General features: G+C 38.5%; 1 protein-coding gene across 1 annotated transcript in view; it reads right to left on the reverse strand.

The window, feature by feature from the left end:
• Positions 1–21,701, reverse strand: part of LOC137943621 (ABC transporter G family member 28-like) — a 29,511-nt gene extending 7,810 nt beyond the window's left edge. Inside the window, exons 1-13 of the mRNA XM_068789077.1 lie at positions 21,463–21,701; positions 21,143–21,219; positions 20,790–21,059; positions 20,488–20,551; positions 20,251–20,397; positions 20,092–20,126; positions 18,413–18,486; positions 17,079–18,001; positions 16,353–16,649; positions 9,701–10,174; positions 8,585–8,733; positions 7,793–8,082; positions 6,889–7,022 (exon numbers count right to left, since the gene is read on the reverse strand). Coding sequence (XP_068645178.1) covers positions 6,889–7,022; positions 7,793–8,082; positions 8,585–8,733; positions 9,701–10,174; positions 16,353–16,649; positions 17,079–18,001; positions 18,413–18,486; positions 20,092–20,126; positions 20,251–20,397; positions 20,488–20,551; positions 20,790–21,059; positions 21,143–21,219; positions 21,463–21,701 — 3,173 coding nt within the window. The remainder of the gene's footprint in view (positions 1–6,888; positions 7,023–7,792; positions 8,083–8,584; positions 8,734–9,700; positions 10,175–16,352; positions 16,650–17,078; positions 18,002–18,412; positions 18,487–20,091; positions 20,127–20,250; positions 20,398–20,487; positions 20,552–20,789; positions 21,060–21,142; positions 21,220–21,462) is intronic.
• Between the last annotated feature and the right edge of the window lie 1,062 nt (positions 21,702–22,763).

The raw sequence follows: 22,763 nt of genomic DNA on the forward strand, positions 1-22,763 counted from the left end.
TTAGTGGAATCTCATCGTCTCCTCCTGTGGATGTAGGTTGTTTCCGAACCACGTAATTTTTGTGCCTCTTGGTTGTGATTGATTTATTTTTCTGCATCTTTACGATTTCTCATTTACATATATACTTCGTACTTTGATAAATCTCGAATCGAAGCTTGGATTTTAATCTTAGTTCTAATAATAATTTTACATAGTATTGGAGCACTTCAATCCATAGAAGAGGTGTTATTTTTCTCTCTCAAGTCTACAATTGGCACCAGGATTTTTACTGCATATTCTCTGTTGATTGCAATTAAAGGTTTGTGATTTTCCTTTATCTATGTCATAACGTGAGGGTTTATAGCTTCTTCTGCTTTATGAATCAGTTAGTATGTGTATCCGTGACCCTTATAGGGTTGGATGAACTATTGAAGGTCTACAAGAGACCTGTGCCTACGCCACCTTTACTGGTGCATAGTTGCCTGCATGGACAAGTTTATGTGTTGGAGTTGCAAATTGTTGATTGTTGCAAGTAATTGAAGTGTTTTAGATCCAATTGGAGTTGCTGGAATTGTATTCTCTCCATACCCTAGCTGTGCATCTGCTTTGGGGGCCCACAATAGTCTATGCAAACTAGTTATCCTATGGTGAGCAGGTTTGTGGTTAATCTTTATAGGGATTGTATGACAGTGTGATGGATTTTTGTTTTTAGGTGTAATTATGGTTGATATAGGAGAAGTTATAACACCTACTAAAACATCAGAATTTGCAGAGACCAAAGATTACATGCAGATTACTTCTGTTAAGTTGAATGGATCTAATTACTTAAATTGGTCTAGAGCTGTCTGAAAGTTCTTAATTGCAAAAAGGAAGGCAAAATATATTCGTGATGACCCCCTAACCTTATGACTGAGGATTGGAGACGGAAGATCATCAAGTGCAGACTTGGATGCTGCATTCTATGCAGTCCCATGTAAGTGATCAAGTTATGAGTTGTGATATGGCCAAGAACTTGTGCAAAACTTTTGAATCAATTTTTGCAAAGAAAGCAATCGTTTTGGAGTTTATGAATTGTATGTAATGTTTTTCAGCAGTAGAGGAGAAAAGACTATTACCTGATATTTTACAAAGTTGCATGGATTTCTACAAGAAATTGCAGTATTGCATCCCTTTACCATAGATCCTACTAAGCTTAGGGAGAAGGAAGGCTAAATTCAGGTTGCCGTCCTTTTTGGATGGTCTTGGGCTTGAATGGTCTTGGGCCAGATTATGATGCTTTGCATGCCCAATCATTGGTTGATGACGATGTTCCCACTCTTGAAAAAGAATAGCAGAGTTATAAGAGCCGAATGTGCTATCATGTCCAAGGAAGTCGAGAAACTAAAAGTATGAATGCTGCTGCTCTTAACTTATCCTCCACTCTCTAATTCTGAGTCATCCCCAAGGACAAGGGAGAGGTAGAGGACAAGTTCATGATAGTGGTGGTTGTGGAGACAGGAAGTATGTACACTGTGACAAGTCTAATCATAGTTTGGATAAGTGTTGGAGTAAATTTGGCAAGCTAGCGTGGGCCAATTTAAGTGTCTTTGAAGGTTTTGATGTGTTTGGAATTGGGCAAGGGTCCACTACAACTCATGGGATGAAATTCAGAAATTGCTCCTATGCTTAGGATAGTTTGCGGTTGCTCCTACATCTGTTCTTCTTATGGCCAGAAAATCTTCCTCTATCAGCGCCACCTTGGCGGCATGAAGTATGTTTGTAATTCATGTGTCGTCTACATCTTCATGGGTTATTGATTTTGGGACTTTAACCCATATGTCAGGTATGTGCTCTGTATTGTTTTCAAATTTATCCTCTTTTTCCGCTTAAAGTTTGTTAAGTTTGCAAACGGATTATCTTCATTTGTTACATGTGAAGGTGTCATTCATCGTACTTAGCTTCATTTGTCTTCTATCTTGTGTGTCCCCAATTTTTCAGTTAACTTATTATCAGCCGGTCAACTCACCCTGTCCTTAAATTATTTTATTACACTTTTTCCTTCTTATTGTGTATTTCACGATTACAAACTAGGGAGAAGATTGGTTTCAAGCATGAGACTTGGATGCAGTTCCTCCACATTAATCTACTGTACTTAAGGTTGTTGTAACTCCTTTCTAGTTGCATTTACTATTGGGAGATCCGTCCCCTTTGAATTATGTCAGTTTCTTCCTTCTCTGCCTTCATATTTCTCTTTTGAATGTTGGTCATGTCAACTTGAGAAGCACTAAAGAAGTTCATGTCCTTCGAGTAGTAGTTAGAATCAAAATTTGTTTGAACTAGTTCATTTTGAGGTTTAGGGCCCATGTCAGGTTTCCAATTTGTTTGGTCCTTGTTATGTTTCTAATTTATGTTCACTTGCCTCGCTCATATCCTGTAGTGTCTTTAATTTGAGCGGAATAATCGGTGTTTCAACCTCAAATTCAGCAACCTGGAAAACACTCTCTTGCACCGTGGGTATGATCTCTAGTTGGCTGCACACCAGGAAGGGGTTTGCCCCCCAGGTGGGTATCTCCCTTGGCTGGAATTGGAGTCTTGGCTCATATGGCGAGTCCCCAAAAGATGCCAACCATGGCTGAATGAGATCCTCCTCCTAGTGATTGCATCAAGCTAAATTTTGACGGGAGTGCTTTGGGGTGCCCGGGACCAGCGGGTGTGAGGGGAGTTTTCAGAAATCACAGAGGAGAGACCATTCTTTCCTATGCGGGGCTGATTGGTATTGTAGACTCCAACACTGCCAAAGTGATTGCCCTTCTCTATGGAGTAAAAATTTTCAAGGACCGTCCTAGTGGAAAGCTTCTCATTGAAGGGGATTCCAGAGTTGTTATTAGTTGGTGCTCTAGTATGGCCTCCCCTCTGGCATCATCGGCTCACCATTTCTTATATATCTGACATTGTATCTACCGGTTCTTGTACTTGGAATCATATTCCTAGATCAGCCAATTGCTCGGTTGATAGATTAGCTAAACTTGAACCTCCCTGTAATCTCTCATTGTATGGGACGGTTCCCCTACCTTGTAATTTTGCTCTTTGCAGCTTTTTAATATAACTTAGCTCTATTTCAATTTTTTTTTTCTGTTTTTCACAAGAGAACCAAGCATAGAGGTTGCCCTTCATTTTGTATGTCTTGTTGTGATAAGTGGAATTACCCTATATATCAAGGGCACACTTTAGATTAGTTGCATGTTCACAAAGGCCCTTGGAAGACGAGAGTTTAGTAAAACAAGTTGGGTTAGTTGATATGCCCCAACTTGAGGGAGTGTTAAAATTCAAATAGACAAATAAAATGTTTTAGAAGGGATTGTTATAAGCAGTGCTTATGAAGGGACAAAACGGTGTTTTAGAAGGGACACTTGTAACTGTGTAGTCTTTTATACACTACGTTGTACAGGCATAAATGATGAGGGGTATATTTCTTTTGTAATGACTTGCTGAAGGACTTAATGAAAGTGGTTAGGGATCCACCTTCCCCCTAACAAGATTGCTGCCCATCGTGGCCTTTTTTCTCCATCGTTCTCTCTTGCTTTCTCTTTTCTCTTCTTCTTCTTCTTCTTCTTCTTCTTTTCTTAGTTTTATATAATTTTAAAACAACCATATAGATTTATACAACAAATATATGTAACAGATAATAAAGGTGTATGGCCAGACCTACGTTTTATGCAGGCATTTTTTTTTATTTAACTCATACCTTTATGAGAACGATAAAGGATTGGTGAACCACTATTTATCATCTTTATCAGAAGATAAATACAAATGAGAAATTTATTTTTTCAAAAACGGTGTCATAGAAAGAGAAAAAAATGTGTACTAGGGAATAGGTGGGCCTATGACTACATCAGTAACAAACCTTCCTGCTAAAAATTTTTAAACTCAATTCCGAGCTTTACTAACCCTAAACAAATTGGAGAATATAACATTAAAAAGTAATTTTTTTAGGTTTTTCATATCAACCAAATGGAGTTAGATTTAGAAGAGGTAGCTTGCCTTGGTTCCGAAGAAAGCTAGTGTTGAGAGCCGGAAGATTTCCGATCAATCAGTCTTGTCACAAGTACTTACAAAATCATTGCTAGAATTTTGGCTCACCGTCTAAAATTTCTTTTTCCAACCGTCATACACAGAGGGCAAGGAGCTTTCCTCAAAGGAAGAGAAATTTTGGACTCCACTATGGCTGCACATGAGCTTATCGATCATTTCCGGCGTAATGAAGAACCCAAAATTGCTTTGAAACTTGATTTAGAAAAAGCCTTTGATAGAGTCAATTGTATCCTGCTCGACGAGATTATGGAAAAAATGGGTTTTGGAGAAAAATGGAGATTTTGGATCAGATGTTGTGTGGGCTCGGCCTCCTATTCTCTCCTCCTAAATGGCTCAGTCTACGGGTATTTCAAAGGGACTAGAGGAATTAGACAAGGTGATCCGCTCTCCCAACTTCTTTTCAATATGGTTCGTGAATTTCGCTCTACTATGTTTTACTCGACAGTTAATCTTGGATGACTTCCTCCAAGTAGTGCTCAAGAAGCCTTTAATATCCCCATCCTTCAATATGTAGACGATACTATCATATTTGGAATCGGTAACATTGAGGGTGTCAGAAAGATCAAAGCGGTTTTGGGTCTCTTCGAGTTAGCATCAGGTCAGAAAGTCAACTGGGAAAAGACCTCTCTCATGGGTTTTAATGTTAGCCCTGAGCTCCTTACAAAGATGGCAAGCATATTCAACTGTACAACAAACCACTTACCGACAACCTATCTTGGCCTACCATTATTCAACGGCCACATCTGCAAAAGTCTTTGAAATCTAGTAGTTGAGAAGATTGAATCCCGGCTAGCAACCTGGAAAGGGCGTTTACTTAGTTAGGCGGGGAGGGTCATCCTTCTCAAGTCTTGTATTGCAGGTATTCCAAATTATTCACTATCTTTTATGCCCTGTCTTTCATCCATATGTAAGACTATGGATAAGCTCAAAAGAAGATTTCTATGGAGAGGATCGAGTGATGCTTTTAAATATCATTTGGTCAAATGGGATGATGTCTGCTTGCCAAAAAATATGGGTGGCCTAGGGATTCGGAAATCCAAAGATATGAACCAAGCTCTGCTCCTTAAATGGTTATGGAAAATCAATACTCACTCCTCAAATCTTTGGAAGGAAATGGTTATCGCCAAGCTTGGGGGTATCACTCATTGGTGGATGTCAGGGGGTAATCGGAGATGTTTATCTTCAATTTGGAGAGCACTATACCTATTTCTTCCAAAATTTTCTGCTACCAACAGATTCTATGTTGGAAACGGTAGGTCCCTCAAATTTTGGGATGATCTATGGATGGGGCAGGAACCGCTATAGAATACCTTCAGAAGCCTATTTCTCCTCTCTACCCACAGAGATATATCAGTAGCCGATGCTTTTGAGGGGGGTGGTATGAACCTTCATCCCAGAAGAGGTAATTCGGATACAGAGGCACTAGAGGCCAATCGACTGATGGACTCTGTAATCTCGATAAAAATCATCCTTTGGTGGCAGACAAGCTTGTTTGATGGCCGGACAAAAGAGGCATTTTCTCAGTATCGTCTGCATTCGGATTCATCAATGACTGGAATGCGGCCCAACAAGATCATGAGATCTATTTTGTATGGCATCTATGTGCTTCTCCTAAGATTAAATTCTTCATGTGGAGTGTTTGTCACTGCAAGATTCTCTCAACAGACGTGTTTAGAAGAAGAGGTCACCCCTCTATCGACCCCCTATGCCCTTTTTGCAATATTGATGTCGAATCCACAAGTTACATTCTCCTTCAATACATCTTCTCATGGAAGGTGTGGACATCCATTCTTAGTATGTTGGGATTCAATTCTACATGACAACTGATCTGCTCTCATTCAGTAAGTTACTCCTTGGTACGTCCCTTCCTGGCCTCAGAAAGGTGATGCTCTCTGCTTGTGCTAGTTTCATTCAGTGGGGTCTATGGAATGAGCGCAATCGTAGGAGGTTTGATGGTAAAAGTGAAGCAGCTGACCGGGTGGCGGACCGAGTGGTGGGACATATTTCTTCTTCACTCCTGACGAAGAAGTCATTCTCCTCTTTTGTCGGTACCCCTATCAGTGAAAACTGGATTAATTTGGCTAGGATGCACACGGGGACAAAGGTCCCGATTATGCAGGAATGGATCCCTCCTAAACCTGGTTACCTTAAGTTGAACTTTGATGGCTCTTCTCTTGGTAATCCCGGTCTCTCTGGGTTCAGTGGGGTTATCTCGGATCATTCAGGCAACCAGCTTTTCTCATATGCCGGCCCTTTAGGAATTGCCGACTCTACGACTGCGGAGCTTCATGGCCTTCTCAACGGGCTCCGCGTTTTCAGAGATAAGTGCACCGGTCCCCTTCATATTGAAGGGGACTCGAAGGTGGTCATTGGATGGTGCGAGTGTGCACCCCCTCCCCCGTGGTGCCACTGGGACACTTTTCAGGAGATTATTGAAATTACTTCAGTATTATCTTGTATTTGGTCTCACATTCTAAGATCTGCAAATTCGGTTGCCGATGCGCTTGCTAAGCAGGGAGCTACCATACAATCGCTGGTTGTTAGGGATATGCTCCCTTTTCTGTAATTTCTCTTGTTAATACAAATACATCTTTTTCAAAAAAAAAAAAAAACCAGAGGTATCACACCATTTAATTACCTATAACATGGACTAAGCTAGAAAAGAGTAACATAAAACCAGCACTCTAATTTGTTCAATTACACAGTCAACAACATGCATTTCTACCATTTGGATGTGAAATATGTAGAAATCATTATAGTCATTGTACCTAAAGAATTTATGTGATGCAGAATCCACATAAAAAGAATAAGCAAAAAGGCAAGTAAGAAAATGCATACCTTTCAGCATTTGCAATCACAAATGCTTCCAGAGCATATTTTGTGTAGCACAAGGAAGCCAAAGTCTTGAGGACACTACTGGTCTGCTGTTGACTTGCTATAAGAGTCAAAACTACAGGAAGGAGTACAGACCACTGCAGATCACCATTGCATAATGATTAATGAACATATTTTTAAAGTGAATAAGAAATCTCCATATTGTGGATGCAACTATATGTATCATAACTGTGACAACAAATAGATACCAAAATAGATGTAGGTGTCTCTGAAAATATCTCATGCACAAAATTATAAGGGATAAAGAACTTTTTTTTTAAGAATAATGAGAAAATTATTGGGAGGAAGAAGTAAAGCTGAATTTTGATGACAGTTCACAAGAGAATCTCGGTCCTGCTTGGGAGTCTTCCATGATTATCTAGGGCAGATTGTTAGCGTACATACTGTTCATTTTGGAGAATGTGTCTCTATGGAGGCAGAACTTCTATCATTACTCTATGGTTTGAAGATCTATAGGCACCACTTTGATAGCTCGCTTGTTCTTGAGGGTGGCTCTGCTGTGGTTATTTGGAGGTTTTCTTCAGGAATCAAGTCTCCTTGGTGACTCAGGCATTTTCATGATAAGATTATGGATTTATATTGTGGTTTATCTTTACAGTGGAAGCTTACTTTGCAGAGTAGCCATAGTTTGTCTGATAGTTTAGCCCGGCTGGTTGTTTTATTTCACAGCCACTAGAGAGTCATTATTATCCTTTGCAGACTTGTTAACTTTACTGGCTTAGGTCTTTTGTTCGCTGGTGTACTTTTTATCTGTTTTTTTAAAGCTTTGTACAGGATAAAAAATTTAAGAAGAGAAAAAAAGCATATACTACATTCAGGCATAAAGAAAAAGAAGACATTTTCTCACCAGTTGGGCTGGACTTGGTTCCAGGAAGATGGCAAAGGCATATGCTATGCCTGTCACGCAGTACACAAGGCAGACCAAAATAATGTAGTTATCTGTAAACGAAGACCTTGGGTTGTTGAAGAAATAGAACATTGAGAGATAAACTAAAGGCTTGATAATGGTATTAAAGTCGTCAACTGTATTTTTTGAGAGGAAATAAGCAAGCCCACTCATGCCCGAAGCACTCTCCCTCCAGTAATGTAACTTGTCTAGTGAAAATGACCTCAAAGCTGCAATCTTGCATAAGAGAGCTGCAAAATAGATAAATGGTCGATCAGTAACAAAATGAAGAGAGACTGAATCTCACATAGCTGGCAGATCCAACTCAAAAAATTGTGACTTCAAAATATATAGAGCTTCATTAGCAACTGAAAGAAGCTCTTTTTTACCACAAAATATGGGAAAGCTGACTGTTCCTAAAACTAACAGAGGAAAAGGAAATACCAAACCATTGACATTGTTTTGTCCACATTCAACTCTCTCAATAGTCAAAATAGGAGAGAAAGACCAATTGTTTTTCAAAAAGCATTCCAATAAGTAACCGCAATACAAAACATTCATTTGTACTTGGTATTTCATCCAACTAGGACAAATGCTTCACAATGTCAGGAGTAAAAGAAAGAGAATCAACAGCAAGAAAAACACCACCACAAAGGTTCAACTTCATATTTACAATTTCATTTCAGAGGAATAACACTAGAGGTTTCTTAAGATATAACATGACAATCAAAGAGTATGAGGCATCCAACTTACACACAGCAATGACGGTATAGGTGTAGCCAAGGGCCCCAAAAGTTTCATCACTCACTTTAGCAAGTGTTCCTAAGCACGCCCCAGCTAGTAATAAAATCAAAAAATCTACAGCTTGTATCCTTGCTTCCCTCAGCCGCTGTTTGCCAACCCTGGAGAAAACTAAAACTCTTTAAATAATGGTTGTGCTAAATCTTATGATGAAATTGCGACTTAAGTCAACATCTTCAGTTACATTAGTCTCATAGTTTCAGAAGTGTAAATGGTTTGACAGATGACCTTGCAAGATTGGGTGTCTCTCTCATTCATCTTATGGAGAGTACCATTTATTCGATAGGCACCCGTTGATTGTTCTGTTTCTTTGTTTTATATCTCTTTCTATTTTCTGATTTTGAGGTTGTTAGGTTCTTAGTTTTCTTGTTCAGTTTGGCCAGCTTATTTGCTGAATGATGTAATTTTAGTACTTTGTTTTCCTTCCTCTCCATCTCTGTAATGAAATTCTCATCATTTTCAAAAACAGAAAGATAGGACAAATATCTGTTGATCACAGAAAAATTGAGATGGATAAAGAAAATGATAGGACTGGCAAAGAAGTCCAGAGAATCCTATGCAAAATCAGAATGGATCATATGTCCTACATTTTTATTTTTTTTGAAAAATGGTGAGAATATCATTAAGAGCATGTCATGCACTTATCATACAAGGATAAATGATAAGATCATCAGTTTAATTGTTATTAATTACAAGGTTGATAAATTAGAGTAATAGGGACCAAGTTAGCCTTACAAAAGAAGGCTTTCTTTGTGCACCATTGGGTTGTTGAAAAATGTCTCTGTTATAAAAAAATCTAGAACCAAATGTAAGGCAACTTATCAGATTGTTATTTCCTAAAAATTAACTTTTGATTATATCCAAAATTCAAAGCAGCATGGTTTTCATAGAGTGCCGTTTTGTTAGCTATAGTTTGAGGGATTGTGCAAATTATTTTCGTGATTAAATTTTCCAAGGTATGACATCATGTCAATTGAGACCAAACCTGGCACTTTCTATCAGATTTTGAGGAAGATTACTTACTTCTAGGTAATGTAAGTTCCTGAAGTAGGAATAATTTTGAATTACCTCCCAAGGAAGTATCTATACTGCCGTGCAACCCCAGGAGTTTTCCGGTTGGACAAGTCTTTGGAAACTAAAAGATTGTGTTGTATATTGTCCCGCTTTAGCTCTACATTGCACTTCACATCTCGCCACAGTTCTCCTGCAAAAGACTGTGGCGCAGGTCCTGCTGTTCCACTTGTCCCCTTGGCAGATGCTTCAATTCCAGGAATAAACTGTTGCATATCTGGTGGAATTGGATAGCCATTATGCAGCATCCATCTAACTGGAAGTTGTTTCATCGTCACATTTGACCCTGTGCTTGGTTTGACTATTCCTTCCAGTATGTCAATAAAATGATCTGGAGGATTAACACGCTCAGGGACCACTATGCCCATTCCTGAAAAGTATTCTTCAACTTTTTTTACTGAGCCATGATAAACAGTGAGACCTCCTTTGGCTAGAAGTATTAAGTCGTCAAACATCTTGAATAAAGCATAGCTGGAAAATAAAAGTGGGAACTTTTGTTAAATTCAAATACACTAGAGATGAACATATTAAGTGCTGACAATGAATATTGATATAGGCGTCTCAGTTGCGGTGGTTACATTACATACCCTTTGTCTATCTTGTCACTGCTGGATTATTGAAAATGCAGATCCATATCCAAAAAATCGCATGCCACAATAACTTTTTATGGATAACCAAATATAACTACTCAAATAATATTCATGAAATTTTGTAATATGACCAGAAACGTATCAGATATACAAAAATACACAATCAAGCATCTTCAGTGAGTTGCATTCAAATAAAAGGAAACAAATTTCTTTGTCATCAAAAGGTTAATTAAAGAGAAAAGCAGCGGAATGGGTATGTCTGCTTTGACATAAGAAAATTACCTAGTAAAGATATTGCTGGCTCTTGATGTATATTTTTACATTCCTTTCTTCTCTTAATGCAATCCTTGCATTAAATAAAATAATTTAAAAAAAAAAAATGTTAAGGTTGGGTCGGCGTCCATCCTAGAATGGCTAGCAAAAATAAAAGGAAGTGTCTCAACTAATAACCATATTTAACTTTTCTTGATATTAACCCATGTGAGATTAACCCCCACCACTACAACCATGAAACAATCCACCAAACCATGCACCACCATGCTATACTCCCAACCTCCCACCCCCACGACAATTCCCACCCTAATCCTTCCATTATCCATACAACATATTACCTCCCTCTTTCCCAACTCAACTCACTTTCCAAACCCAAAATTTAACACACCCCGACAGTAAAAATTTCACTCATACAAACAACCAGACCTGACCCACATGCACTACCTATGTATCACCCACCTTATGTTCGACACAACTGGCCGCCATTGACCAAAACCAAAAGGTAGTTACTCTAGAAGAAGATTGGTTGGACTGAGATCTGGCCCTCAAGCTCATCAAGCAACAACTCAGCTTAGCACATCTGCCTTATAAAGCATGCATAACAAGAAGTATACAACTTGGGAGCTTGAAGAGAAGTTCTTACAATAGTTTCCCAACACTTCAACCTTGAAGACAAGGTTGATCTTTCAGGAGGAGTGGAATGATAAAAACCAATTTTATCTAAAAGCACAAGTGGACAATCCTAGGGGAGGGGTACAAATTGTAACTTGGGGGCATTTATTTTTAGAAAGTCTAAGGAGCACTACCTTAAGGATAAAAATGACAAATTTAATTTTGTCTTTTAGAAAATCAAGCCGGCACCACTTATGGGGTACTCTTGTAATTTGTATGGCAATTCGAAAGAGTCTTAGAAGTTTATGGGCTAAAAAGTCAAGATATGGTGAAAGACTTATTAAGAGTCTAGATAGAGTCTTAGATAGAGATGGAGTTCGGATCCTAGTCTTAGAAAGAGTACTAGTCAGAATTTTTTTTTTTAAATGATGATAATTTTATTTCAAATAAAGGGAAGATACATCAAGGGAAGCCTCTCCTAACAACGAGAGATAGAAAGGGGGGGGGGGGGGGGGGGGCGCGTGCAAGCTTAACACACAAATCAATAGCCGAATTGGCTGATCTAAGTAAGTGAGGTGAAGTACAAGAAATGGTGGAAACAATGTCCAAAATATCAAGAAAAATCTATCAATGACACCATGGGGGTGAAGGATGAGGTGGAACACCATCCGATGACCACCTTGGAATCTCCCTCCACAATAAGGGGACCACTAAAGCGGTCTTGAATGGTACGCAAGCCGTGAAGGAGACCAGAGAGCTCAGCGGTGGTCGAGTCAGCAATTCCGATAGGGCCAGAGTAAGAGAGTATGGCAGTGTCACCCGGATAAAAAATCACCCCACCAGCCAAACCCGGGTTCCCAAAGGTGCTACCATAAAAATTTAGCTTATAATGTCCGGTGGGGGGAGGCTCCCAAACAGCAACTCGGTAGGGGCATAGGGGACAAATATCTGAGCAATAATCTTCTAGTTGGTGTGGACCAGGAAACAAGAGAGACAGGCGAATTCTTTCCAGGAGTGGATCCATGTAGAGATGAGCTCAATGGTGGTGTAGGAGACCTTATCAGCAGAGCGGAAAGTACAGTCAAACCGTTTGGAGTTCCTCTACTTCCAAAGGCACCAAGGGATGAAAACAATGCAAACAAAAGCTTGCCCAAGCTGGGAGACGGGTCCCATAAGAGAAACGACACATGGTGCTCAGGTCAAGTGGGATGCAGAAGCTGAGACCCATACTGTCAATCATGTAAGTCCACACCTTCCAGGCGAAGCCACAGTGGAGAAGAAGATGACTCACAGTTTCAACCTCTGTCCCGCAGAAGGGGCAAAGAGGATCGGTAGTGGTGTTATCGCGCCTGATAAGGTTGTCTACAGGGAGGATCTTATTGCAGCAAACACTCCAGAGAAAAAACTTCACCTTGGGTGGGACCGAGAGGCGCCAAACAAAAGCTACCGGGTGGGGGGCGGGCGGCCGAGTCCATCCCATAAGATGGCGATAGGCCGAGGAGACCGAGAATCGCTCGTTGTTGTCAGGGAGCCAGATCATCCGGTCCGCCGTTTAAGAGCGGACAATAACACTGCCAAGACTATCAATCAAGCCACAAACAGAAATGGCTTCCTCTTCAGTAAGAGAGCCATCGCCTGACCACCAATCCGTCCATAAACGCAGACTGGAGCCATCCGAAAAATTGTGATCAGCCTATAAAAGTTATACTTGGTAAAAAATATTAAGTTCTATCGTTATATTCTCCCTTAGATTTTCAAAAAAAAAAAAAAAGGTCACATTTTAAATTCATATGGAAGCATGAGTGTTGCATACTTGCCTCCTTCCAGTTAAAGTTGTTTTCCTCTAGTATTCTTTAGTTTATCATCTTGTGTTTTCATCACTTCAAAAGCAATGCCTAGACCCACTATCTAGAAGTGTGCCCAATATCCAACTCGAGTCAAGTTTATTGTTCTTCACCTAAGCGGTGATTTGTGTTTGAGCGAGTAGTTTTTTTGTTGTGCCCTAAAATTGGGCTATTTTTCTGCCTTTAAAATTGAGCGGAGTATGTTTTAGACTGTCTATTTTTTACTGGTGTATGGAACTTTGTCATATGGCTAGGAGTGATCTTCTTTTCCCATATTATTTTGTTGTTCAAGTTGGGTCTCTATGTCTTTTTTATCCCCAACTTGAGGGGGAGAAGTAGAAGAAGAATTACAAGAAAGAGGTATATTAATATGCTGTGGTAATTTCTATGTGAGCAAAACATTTAAGAAAGGGAGAGAACAAAAGATGAAGATTTTGCATCTATGAAAAAATTTTTCAACAAAAGAAGATTTAAGACCAAAAATATTTTTCTTTACAAGCTGAAGTTGTAAACTCCAGCTTGAGGGGGAATGTTGAAGAGCAAGTAAGGAAGAGTCTTACATGACTCTCACAATAAGAAGTCTCACATAATCAAAATTAATATGGTGGAGTGAGGCTCACAGTAGGAGGTCTCACAAAAGAGTCTCAGTTAAAGGTGTTTTAGTTATGTTAGTTTTTTTTATTTATGTTTAGTTTTTCAGTTGTTCTAGGACTTATCTCTTAGTGTTTAACTTTGGGTGTAACAAGGACAAGGGTAGTTTAATTGTAATTGGATTCTACTTGTTTCCTCTATTATAAATAGAGGATCATTGTACTAAAATTACAACAAGTCAGTAAAGTATTTCTCTTTTCCAGAAATTCAACATTGATTTTAGCTAGTCAATAATTAGAATGATGTCTAGCCTACTATTTCGATTATCACACAAGTAATTGTGGATGTTTTGCTGATTATTTTAGTATATTTCCTTTGTTATACTATTACTTTGTATATTTTAGGAGGTTGTTTGTAATCACAAGGAATCCTTTGCATGCTATAGTTTCTTGTGAATTATTTCCAAGAGACATTCAGGTAATTTGCAATTTGACATTGAAAAGTTTAAAACTGAAATTCTCAATTCCGAATGTTATGGAAGGAGTAAGTCATGTAGCAATTAAGATTTTTTATGAAAAGAATGAGAATTTTATTGACGAAAAAAGAAAACGAAAGATATCAAGACCAACAAGAAAGAATTCCAGAAGAACCTTACATACAAAAATGGGAAACCAAAAACATCAACCATAACATCCAAGGGAAAAAAGATCCTGAACAACTATGAAAAGCAAAGAAACGCCAACTCATTCTTAGAATTTAGTCAGCGAACTAGCACTTCATAAAACAGTTATTCAAGAATTCAAGAAAGCATGCTTAGACTATCATGAAACTCATTATAATGACTTAGTGATTGCTGATACGGAGCTCTTCCTTATGAAAACCAACTTGTTACCACAGACAAATTCCCCTGCACTACCAAAAAACTGGAAAAGTAGCTGATGGAAAATTCTATACCCTTGAAGGAGTGCACAGATTTCCAACTCTTAGGAAAGAACTAAACATGCGGTAGTTCCCTCTCACAGTTTAAAACTACTATTTCCCTCTTACAGTTTAAAACTACTATTTCAGTCTGACAGTGTCTCTAATGTTGTCTTATCGTTGATGGCTCACTGATTCCGTAAAAAGATGCCCAACCTGCATCAAATCAGCAACTTTCTTTCTGCAGATGAGTCTAACTTGTCTAGCTCACCAAGAGGGTATCATGGATGGGCTGTGGTTAAAGCAAAGACTACAAGCTGCAACCCAAACAACAGACCCTTATGACTGAAAAACAATTTCAGACGTATTTAATATAATATAGAATGGAGATAACTAAGGGTCATCCATAGGACAGGCGTTCCTGAACTAATCGCATCCACAGATTACCATTCAATTAGCCTGTCCTGGTCCTTCTGCCTAGCCGCTAGTTAATGAAAATCAACCTTGCTCATGGCATGCTTTGACTCAAATGTTTTGAAACCAGGTTGGTTCCAGCCAGTCAAACCACTTCATCCAAGATCAGGAACCTGCTCAGTTCACCAGGTACTCACCCTTTGACTTGCCCAAAGACCAGAGTGGATAGGTTGGTTCAATCGCCACCCAGCAGACCCAACCCAGCCAGGTCAAATTTCTTAGCGGGAAATGTGCTATTAAGGGGACTGAGGCTATGGATCATGTACTCTTCAAAGAGGAGAACAACACTAAGCCGCAAAATGGGATGCTGTCCTAATTACAAGAGGATCAGTATATGTACAAACTTCCAAAACTTGTAGTTGGTCATCTATGTGAATTTAGTCTGTAAAATTCTATATAATAACTGACTACACTCTCTTTAATGAATTTTCAAATAAATAAACATCTCTCATTGGCAAAATTCGAAACTTCCCAACAATCTCTCATTGTTTGGGAAGGTTTCCCTCCTTTGTATTTTGCTCTTTTGAGCTTAAGTCTTAATAAAAATCAGCATCATTTAAAAAAAATTAATAAATAAAGAAATAAACATCTCAAACTTAGTTATAGAGGTACAGGTTCATACTTAATTATAAGCAGTGTGAATGAAATTTTAATTTTGAAAATGAAGTAAAAATTTATCTAGATTAAGAGCAAAAAGATAAATTGGTATTGAGCAATGTGTAAAATTTTTCAGTTATTGACTGCTCTCTTTATTGAATTTTTAAATAAAAAATTATCACCAGTGCATATGCATTCAAAAAGATAAATAATAATGTATTTAGCTTCATTTAAAGAAATATAAATTGCTATTGAAATTTAAAATGTTATTTGTTGGTCAGAAAGAAAAGCCCACTAATCTATGGTTGCACATGTCCTCCATCTCTGATTAATTGTCGAAGACTGAGAATTGTTATGCATGGACAATAGTCTCACATTGGTTTGGGCTTGAAAAATCCTACATTTTCTTTTTTTGGAAAAAGATGAAAGCATCCTACAGTTATTAGTTGGGAATAAAAAAACATACTTACTTCAGCTAATCATTTAACAACAGCATTCTCTTTATTGTATGACATAAAAAATGAAATAGATAATAAGTAGGAAGAGATGACAAAAGAAATGCAAAAACAACAAGAAATGAATGTATATACACACATTATATATAAGCTTCTCCAGGACCGGTGGCTTGACCAGATCATGTTTCAAAAACATTGCTTTGAGCCCATGACCAATACGCCAATAAAATGGAAATAGCAAACAGCCTATTGAGGACAATATTATTTTTGGCAAAATGAGTGTTTTTATAGTTACCTGGGCTGATGAACAACCATACAGATGTTAACACCTTCAAGAGCCTCACGACGAAGAGCTCTAAGAAGCAACTGAGAAGAAGAACTATCCAAACCAGATGTGGGTTCATCAAGAATCAATAAAGAAGGTTCCATGACCATTTCCAGTCCAACATTTACTCGTTTACGTTGCCCTCCAGAGATTCCTCTTTTTTCTACTGTTCCAACCAAAGAATCTCTTACAGCTTGGAGCCCCAGAGATTCAATCACTCTTTCAACAACTAAAACTTTATCTGGTTTTGACATGTCAGCAGAAAGCCTGTAAAAAAAAATAAAGAAACAGTGACATGATGACAAAAATTAAGGTCAGCTTGTCAATAGATCCAATTATACCCCCACAACAACCATCAAGTGGATCAAAAAACACCAACAAATAAGAAATCACTATCTCTATGAGGAATAATAGAATTCTTTAGGTATTCTCAAAATGCTTCTTCCTTGGCTATTTCAGAATACCTAACTATTTTGATGATCCTAATAATTTGACTAGTGGCTTTTCAGAATAGATGATACCAGACTACATTAATCATTAGAGTAGAGGATGGAGTGAACTGTGGATTGATTATACGGAGAAGAATAAACCAGATCACACCATGCAATAGGGGAAGCAAGTCTCATCCTCCCTGCTTTATGGACTCAAGCATTAGAACAGAAACATCTGATGAAAGTTTAACAACTTGTAACATACCTGCATCTGGCACTGAACCAAAGATTCTCCTCCACAGACAAATTTCCGTGAACTATATCATCTTGTGGCACGAATCCAATAATTCTCTTGTATGAATGAATTGATTCTGGCTTTCCATTTATAAGAACTGAACCAGTCATGGTACACCCGGTTGCTTTTCCTGCCAAAGCAGTCAGAAATGTGGTTTTACCAGCACCAGATGGCCCCATTACAGCAGAAACACGGCCTGGCATAATTTTGCCTGTCACACACCTCAACAAGTGCTTATTTTTCCCTTTCAAAGTGAGGGTTAGATCTTTGAAAGCGACTTCAATAATAGGCCTCGTCCTGATTTCAGTATCAGTAGCCATAGAAATTACTCCTGAAAAGGTCAAGTTCTTATTTTGCTGCTGCAGAGCTTTCTCTTTCTCTAGTTGCCCATAAGCATACTTAAAAATTTGACTACGAGTGTGCATGTTCTTTCCTTTCGGCATTTTCTTGTTGATGGTTTTATCCCCAATTTCTAAATTAAACCCTTCGTTACTATAAGGGTCCTCCTCTAGTTCCCGCATCATTTTAGTAAGATTACTAGGTTCTTTTTTCTTTGTAGTAGACGATGAAGGCTGAGATACACCAGAAGCACCCAAAGATGTAGCTGGTAATAATGCATCATTAGATCCAACTTTAGGTTGACCCAGATTCTTGAGTGGATTCAGGCTCCGCACGGATTTTTTGCGAGAAAAAGTACGAGAGAGTTGTGTCTGTAGGCCAACTGCGTGCTTCTTAGCAACATCCTTAGCTGATTTCCACCTTTCTCGTGCTTGAGCAGTTTCTCTAGCACTCCTTGCCGCCTGCTCTCTTGATTTGGCTTGTCGTCTTTCTCGAGTTGTAAGGACTTGATCAGAGCAGTTATAGATGATCAGTAGCAAAGTACTGAGTGCAGCCTTCAGAAAAGACAAATAATGTAAGCAGTTGAAGTTTCAATTCAGGATGAAAGAAGAAATTTTGTGCATGAAATTCATCTGGCACATCCATGATGAGAGTGCAAAGGATAAGCAAACATGAAAGACTCCTTTTATTCACACCTGCAGTGTACTTACAGAACATGTACTTTTTTTATGTGAATACACTCAAGTTCCAACTTTGGCCTTTAATTACCTGGTACCTAGCACAAAGCATTTTACATAAAAGTGTATGTTCTGTAACATAGCATAGTTCCCAAAATCCAGTCTTTGGTAGATATAACATAGGACAGTTTTGTCTGAGAGGAAAGAATTCAAGAGTTACGCCTTGCACAAGCTAGAAAAAGCAGCAAGAACTTAAAACATTTCTTCAAAAAGAACAGGTAAACTTACAATAAGCATGATTCCATAAGCATGAATATTTTGATTTGCAGTATTCGATTCGCATGTCGTCAATTTGAAGCAATCTGAAAGATGAATACAACATATTCAGTTAACCTCAACTAGTGTAAACTCTAAACACTATGAGATGAGTTCTAATCTTCACCAAGCCACCAAACTGAAGCATACGAATTTAAACTAGAGTCACATGAACCAATGGAACTGCGTAGTAGTAACACATACTAATGATTTTAATCATATTTGTATACAGCATGTTTTTTGTAATTTGGACCAGCAATCTCACCTTACAAAAATCTTAAGAAAGAGAAGGGAGGGGTAGGGTAGTTCGAGCATTTCTAACTAAGATGACTGTTTCAGAGGTTAAAAATGTCTTCAAAGGCATATTGCATATAAGGTTGGCATGATTTTGGTAATTCATGGGTGAGTAATAACCATATTAAATTGGTATATCTGATCCATCCAGGTTGGTTGCTCCTCGTTGTAATATCCATAATTAGAGTAAGAATGGGTGCACCAAAATTGAATATTACATTTAAGAATAGGAAGAGTTCAGCTGGAAAATTTTCCTATCCTGTGTATTCCTTTGAGTTTCAAAATACCAACAACATCAGAATCAAATCATTCAAATAGTCGATAAGTTGCATCAAGATGCAGTAAATGGATGGGCGGGAAAGTTTAAACCTAAACTGATACTACTATTTGAAGTCATTATAGAAGGGCTTCAAATAATGCCTACTAGATGTCATAACCCCCTCGAATGGCACTCTGTACAGCTAAGATAGATGCAGCCCCTACTCCATACATCAAACTAACCATACCTATCACCTTATGATGACGTGTTTGCCTGGGGCCCTTAATGAACTGCCCCTTTTCTCAAAAACAAAAGACATGTGTATATATATTCTACACATGTAGAGAGAGAGCAGAGAGAGCAGACCAGTTTTATCCCTTTCGATCAAATAATGCTAATTACAAAACAAATAGTTTGTCAATTAGATCTGAATACAAGAAATAAGCTGATTTCTTTGTATCTTTTTATATTATGACTGGTCCAGAATTGAGGTCATGGTCGAGGATGTTGGGAATTAGCTTATGGAGTTCCATGAGTAAGGTTTATTTAGCAGGAAGTGGTGGGGTTATTAGAAATCATCACAGTCAGATTTCACTGGCTGTTTTTGCTCTGCTTGGTTATAAGATCTCAGTGGAGGCAGAAATCATGGCTATGCTTCAAGGACAGAAGCTTTATAAGGCCTACTTTCAGGGGCCACTGGTAGTTGATGGGAATTCTAATTTAATAATTGATAGAATGAGAAATGCTTGAAATCCTTCCTCAAGATTTAGAGCAGTATACGTGAAGCCTTAGACATTGTGCAATGCCTTGACATCTCATGGAATCACATGCTGAGATCTGCTAATTCCATTGAGGACTTAATGCTGAAGGTTATTGTCGTCATCATCTTGTTGTAGGGCACTGTGTGACCCTTAGCTTCCATTGCTTGTTTGTTTGAGAGCCTTTTGGCTCTTCCCCCTGCTGTTATTGCTGTTTTTCTCTCATTTAATGAAGTCACCATTCAAAAAAAAAACTGTTTTGACTGGTCTAGAATCAAGCCATGGGCAAGGAACCATAACATCAACCACTTCATAACCAAAATTATGAATGGAAAACTTACTTTTCTCTGTTGTAGATCCAAGCCTGCAATAATGCCTGGAAAACAGTAGACAAGATGAATCAGCAGTCTTTTCCATTAAAATAGCATGAAAACCTTACTTTAATCATTAGACAAGGAAAATAAGAAAGATATACAAAGATTTGGGATAAAAGTTAATACCCACTGCTGCAAGGAATCTTTTGAGTGGTGGTTGGACAATATGATCCTGCAGAGCAGAAAACCTCACCACTGCTTCCTACATCAGCCCAGTTGTCTGCCCCGCCACAGGTATGGTTCTTCTTCCCTGGAGGTAGCTGGTAAAGGTATCTGTATCATTTTATTTGGGTAATAGCTCACAAGTCAGACAAGAAATTATTAAAGAATAGCATATGGGAATCTCAAGGAAAAGCAACTTACGGTTCACAAATGCCAGTAGTTTTGTTGAGCTTTGCAAGAGGGCAGTATGCACCCAATGGACAAGCTGCACGTAGGCAAAGAACATGAGAACATTAAAAAGCATAAGGAAATAGCAAAGGAAAGAAAAAACCCCTCCTGAGATAAGACATAGCATAACAAAAAATAGCAAAGGGAAAGGCAGAGAAGTAAGTCTCAAGGGGATAAATAGATAGGAAATGAAAATCTTAGAATAATGATAGTGCAAATTCAGAAACTACATAAATTATTCAAAAGGAAAAACAAGAGAGTGGTCAAATACTTACGTATCATGCATGTAAGACCATGAGGGCAGAAAAAACCCTCGCAACATGGCTGACAATTTGTAGTTCTAGGTGGCATTAGTGAGCGCTTAAGATTAACTTTTTCGTTTTCTCCAATACTACAAGCCCACCCTGGCTCACACCCATCAGCCCACGATGTCAAGTTACAATTCTTATTTGGTTTTAGGTAATTAGTCTTTCCCCCTCTTTCAAACAAACTGTTGAAATAGAACTTTATTTCTGCTGCTGTGCAGAAGCGTTTTGTAAGATCGCCTGTCAATCAATTGAGATGTAAGACAGGAAAAGAGACATAAGCAGCACCCATGTTATGAGACAGAGCGAGAGGAACTACTTACCTTTCGTTTTCTTAGCACAAGTTGTCAAGAAACTCAAACTCGATGAAAAATTGAAGGCATCGTTCCAATCAGCGTCCCTGTGAACAACTATCCCTCAGAATCAACAATTTTCTTTCTTTATGTTTATCGAGAACTTGGATGTTGTGTATCAAATCAACACTTGGAAAATTGTATTGTAGGCTCCATGTGCAGAAAATCAGAGTCTATGGGGTAATTTTAGAAAAGCAATACCAACATAATTCAAATTAAATTTAAATTTCAGCAAAAAAAAAGTCAATAGATAATGGTAAGATGAACGAACAAGAAGAACAACTACTTACACATCCTTAATACAGAAGTTTAATTTATCGATAGCCTCCTTAGAGAAGATTTCTGTGAGATTGGAGAGACCGCTGTAAAGAATTTGCGCTATGAAGGGACTAGGATCTCGATTACGCTGCCGTCCGTCATCATCCAGGTCATCGTCCTGACTGTTTATGGCAGTAGAAAAGCTTAAAAGAATGATAAAAACCAGAGGAACAATGGGAACCTTTCCCCAACTAGTCCTTGCATTTCTCATCTCGAAATCCAGGAACTACACGGAAATGCTGCCAAACACTTAGAAATATAAATTAATGAAATGATGAGATCAACCATCGCATTGTCGGTAACTGTAATGTTCTTCAACGTATCGGTGCATCAACACCCACTGACAACCAAATATTTCAATAATGACCCAAAAGAGAACCGAGCTACAGCGGCCAAAATCCACTTCAACGGCATCATTTTATCATTTTACCTGTCCAACAAGTGCCGGAAATCTTAGAAACGGAGCATAAAATGCACCAGGACTATCACGGCAAATTAGCGAGATTTAACCAGGCAAAAGTTGTTTCCTCGACCGTTGAACCAATCCCCAACTTCCGGTGCTCAGTTTCAGCTCAAATTGTTCACAGGAAAGTCAGAATCACTAAATTAACAAATTAAACCCAACATCGACAACCACATTAGCAGTCAGAGACAAGAACACGTTCGAAAACTTATCGAAAGATTGCGGGGTATCAAACTAGCTAGCAATCCAGGCAAAGAAATCGGAAATGGGTCTTGATATCTTTTTACAGGTCGGAGTCAGAGTCGAGCGATCAAGGACTTGGAGATTGAGAGAAGGAAACGGAGGGAGGGTGGCGGAGAGAGAGAAACGGCGGAATTAGCGGGACATGAGAGAGATTTTTGGTTTTTTATACGCGCGAAAATGAAGTCAAAAGTGGGCCCAGCATACAAGGAGCGACATGGAGCCCACAGATATTTGTAGCCTTTTAAAGTCAAAATTCGAAAATAAATAAAATAAAACGCTGACGGCGGGAACCGAATCGATCTCGAGCCAGAGACTTGATCATGGCCGTCAATCTACAAACCGCCAGGAGCTCTTACTGGTTGATTTGCAAATATATTATCCGAGTAACACAACCTTAGGCTGCGTTTGTGTCGTTAGAGAAAAACGAAATTATAGAAATCTTATTTTTAATTACTATTTATTTATGCGGTTGTAAAAACAAAGAAAATGTTACAAATAATAATGAAGGGTCTTGCAAAAATGTCTTATACCTTTTATATTTACCCTTAGTGCCAATTTCGATTAAAG

This window comes from Aristolochia californica, unplaced genomic scaffold (assembly GCF_029961685.1).
Source record: "Aristolochia californica isolate CCGP_79_NKW_82.1479 unplaced genomic scaffold, dmAriCali1.0.hap1 SCAF_11, whole genome shotgun sequence".
In the NCBI taxonomy this organism is placed as follows: Eukaryota; Viridiplantae; Streptophyta; class Magnoliopsida; order Piperales; family Aristolochiaceae; genus Aristolochia; species Aristolochia californica.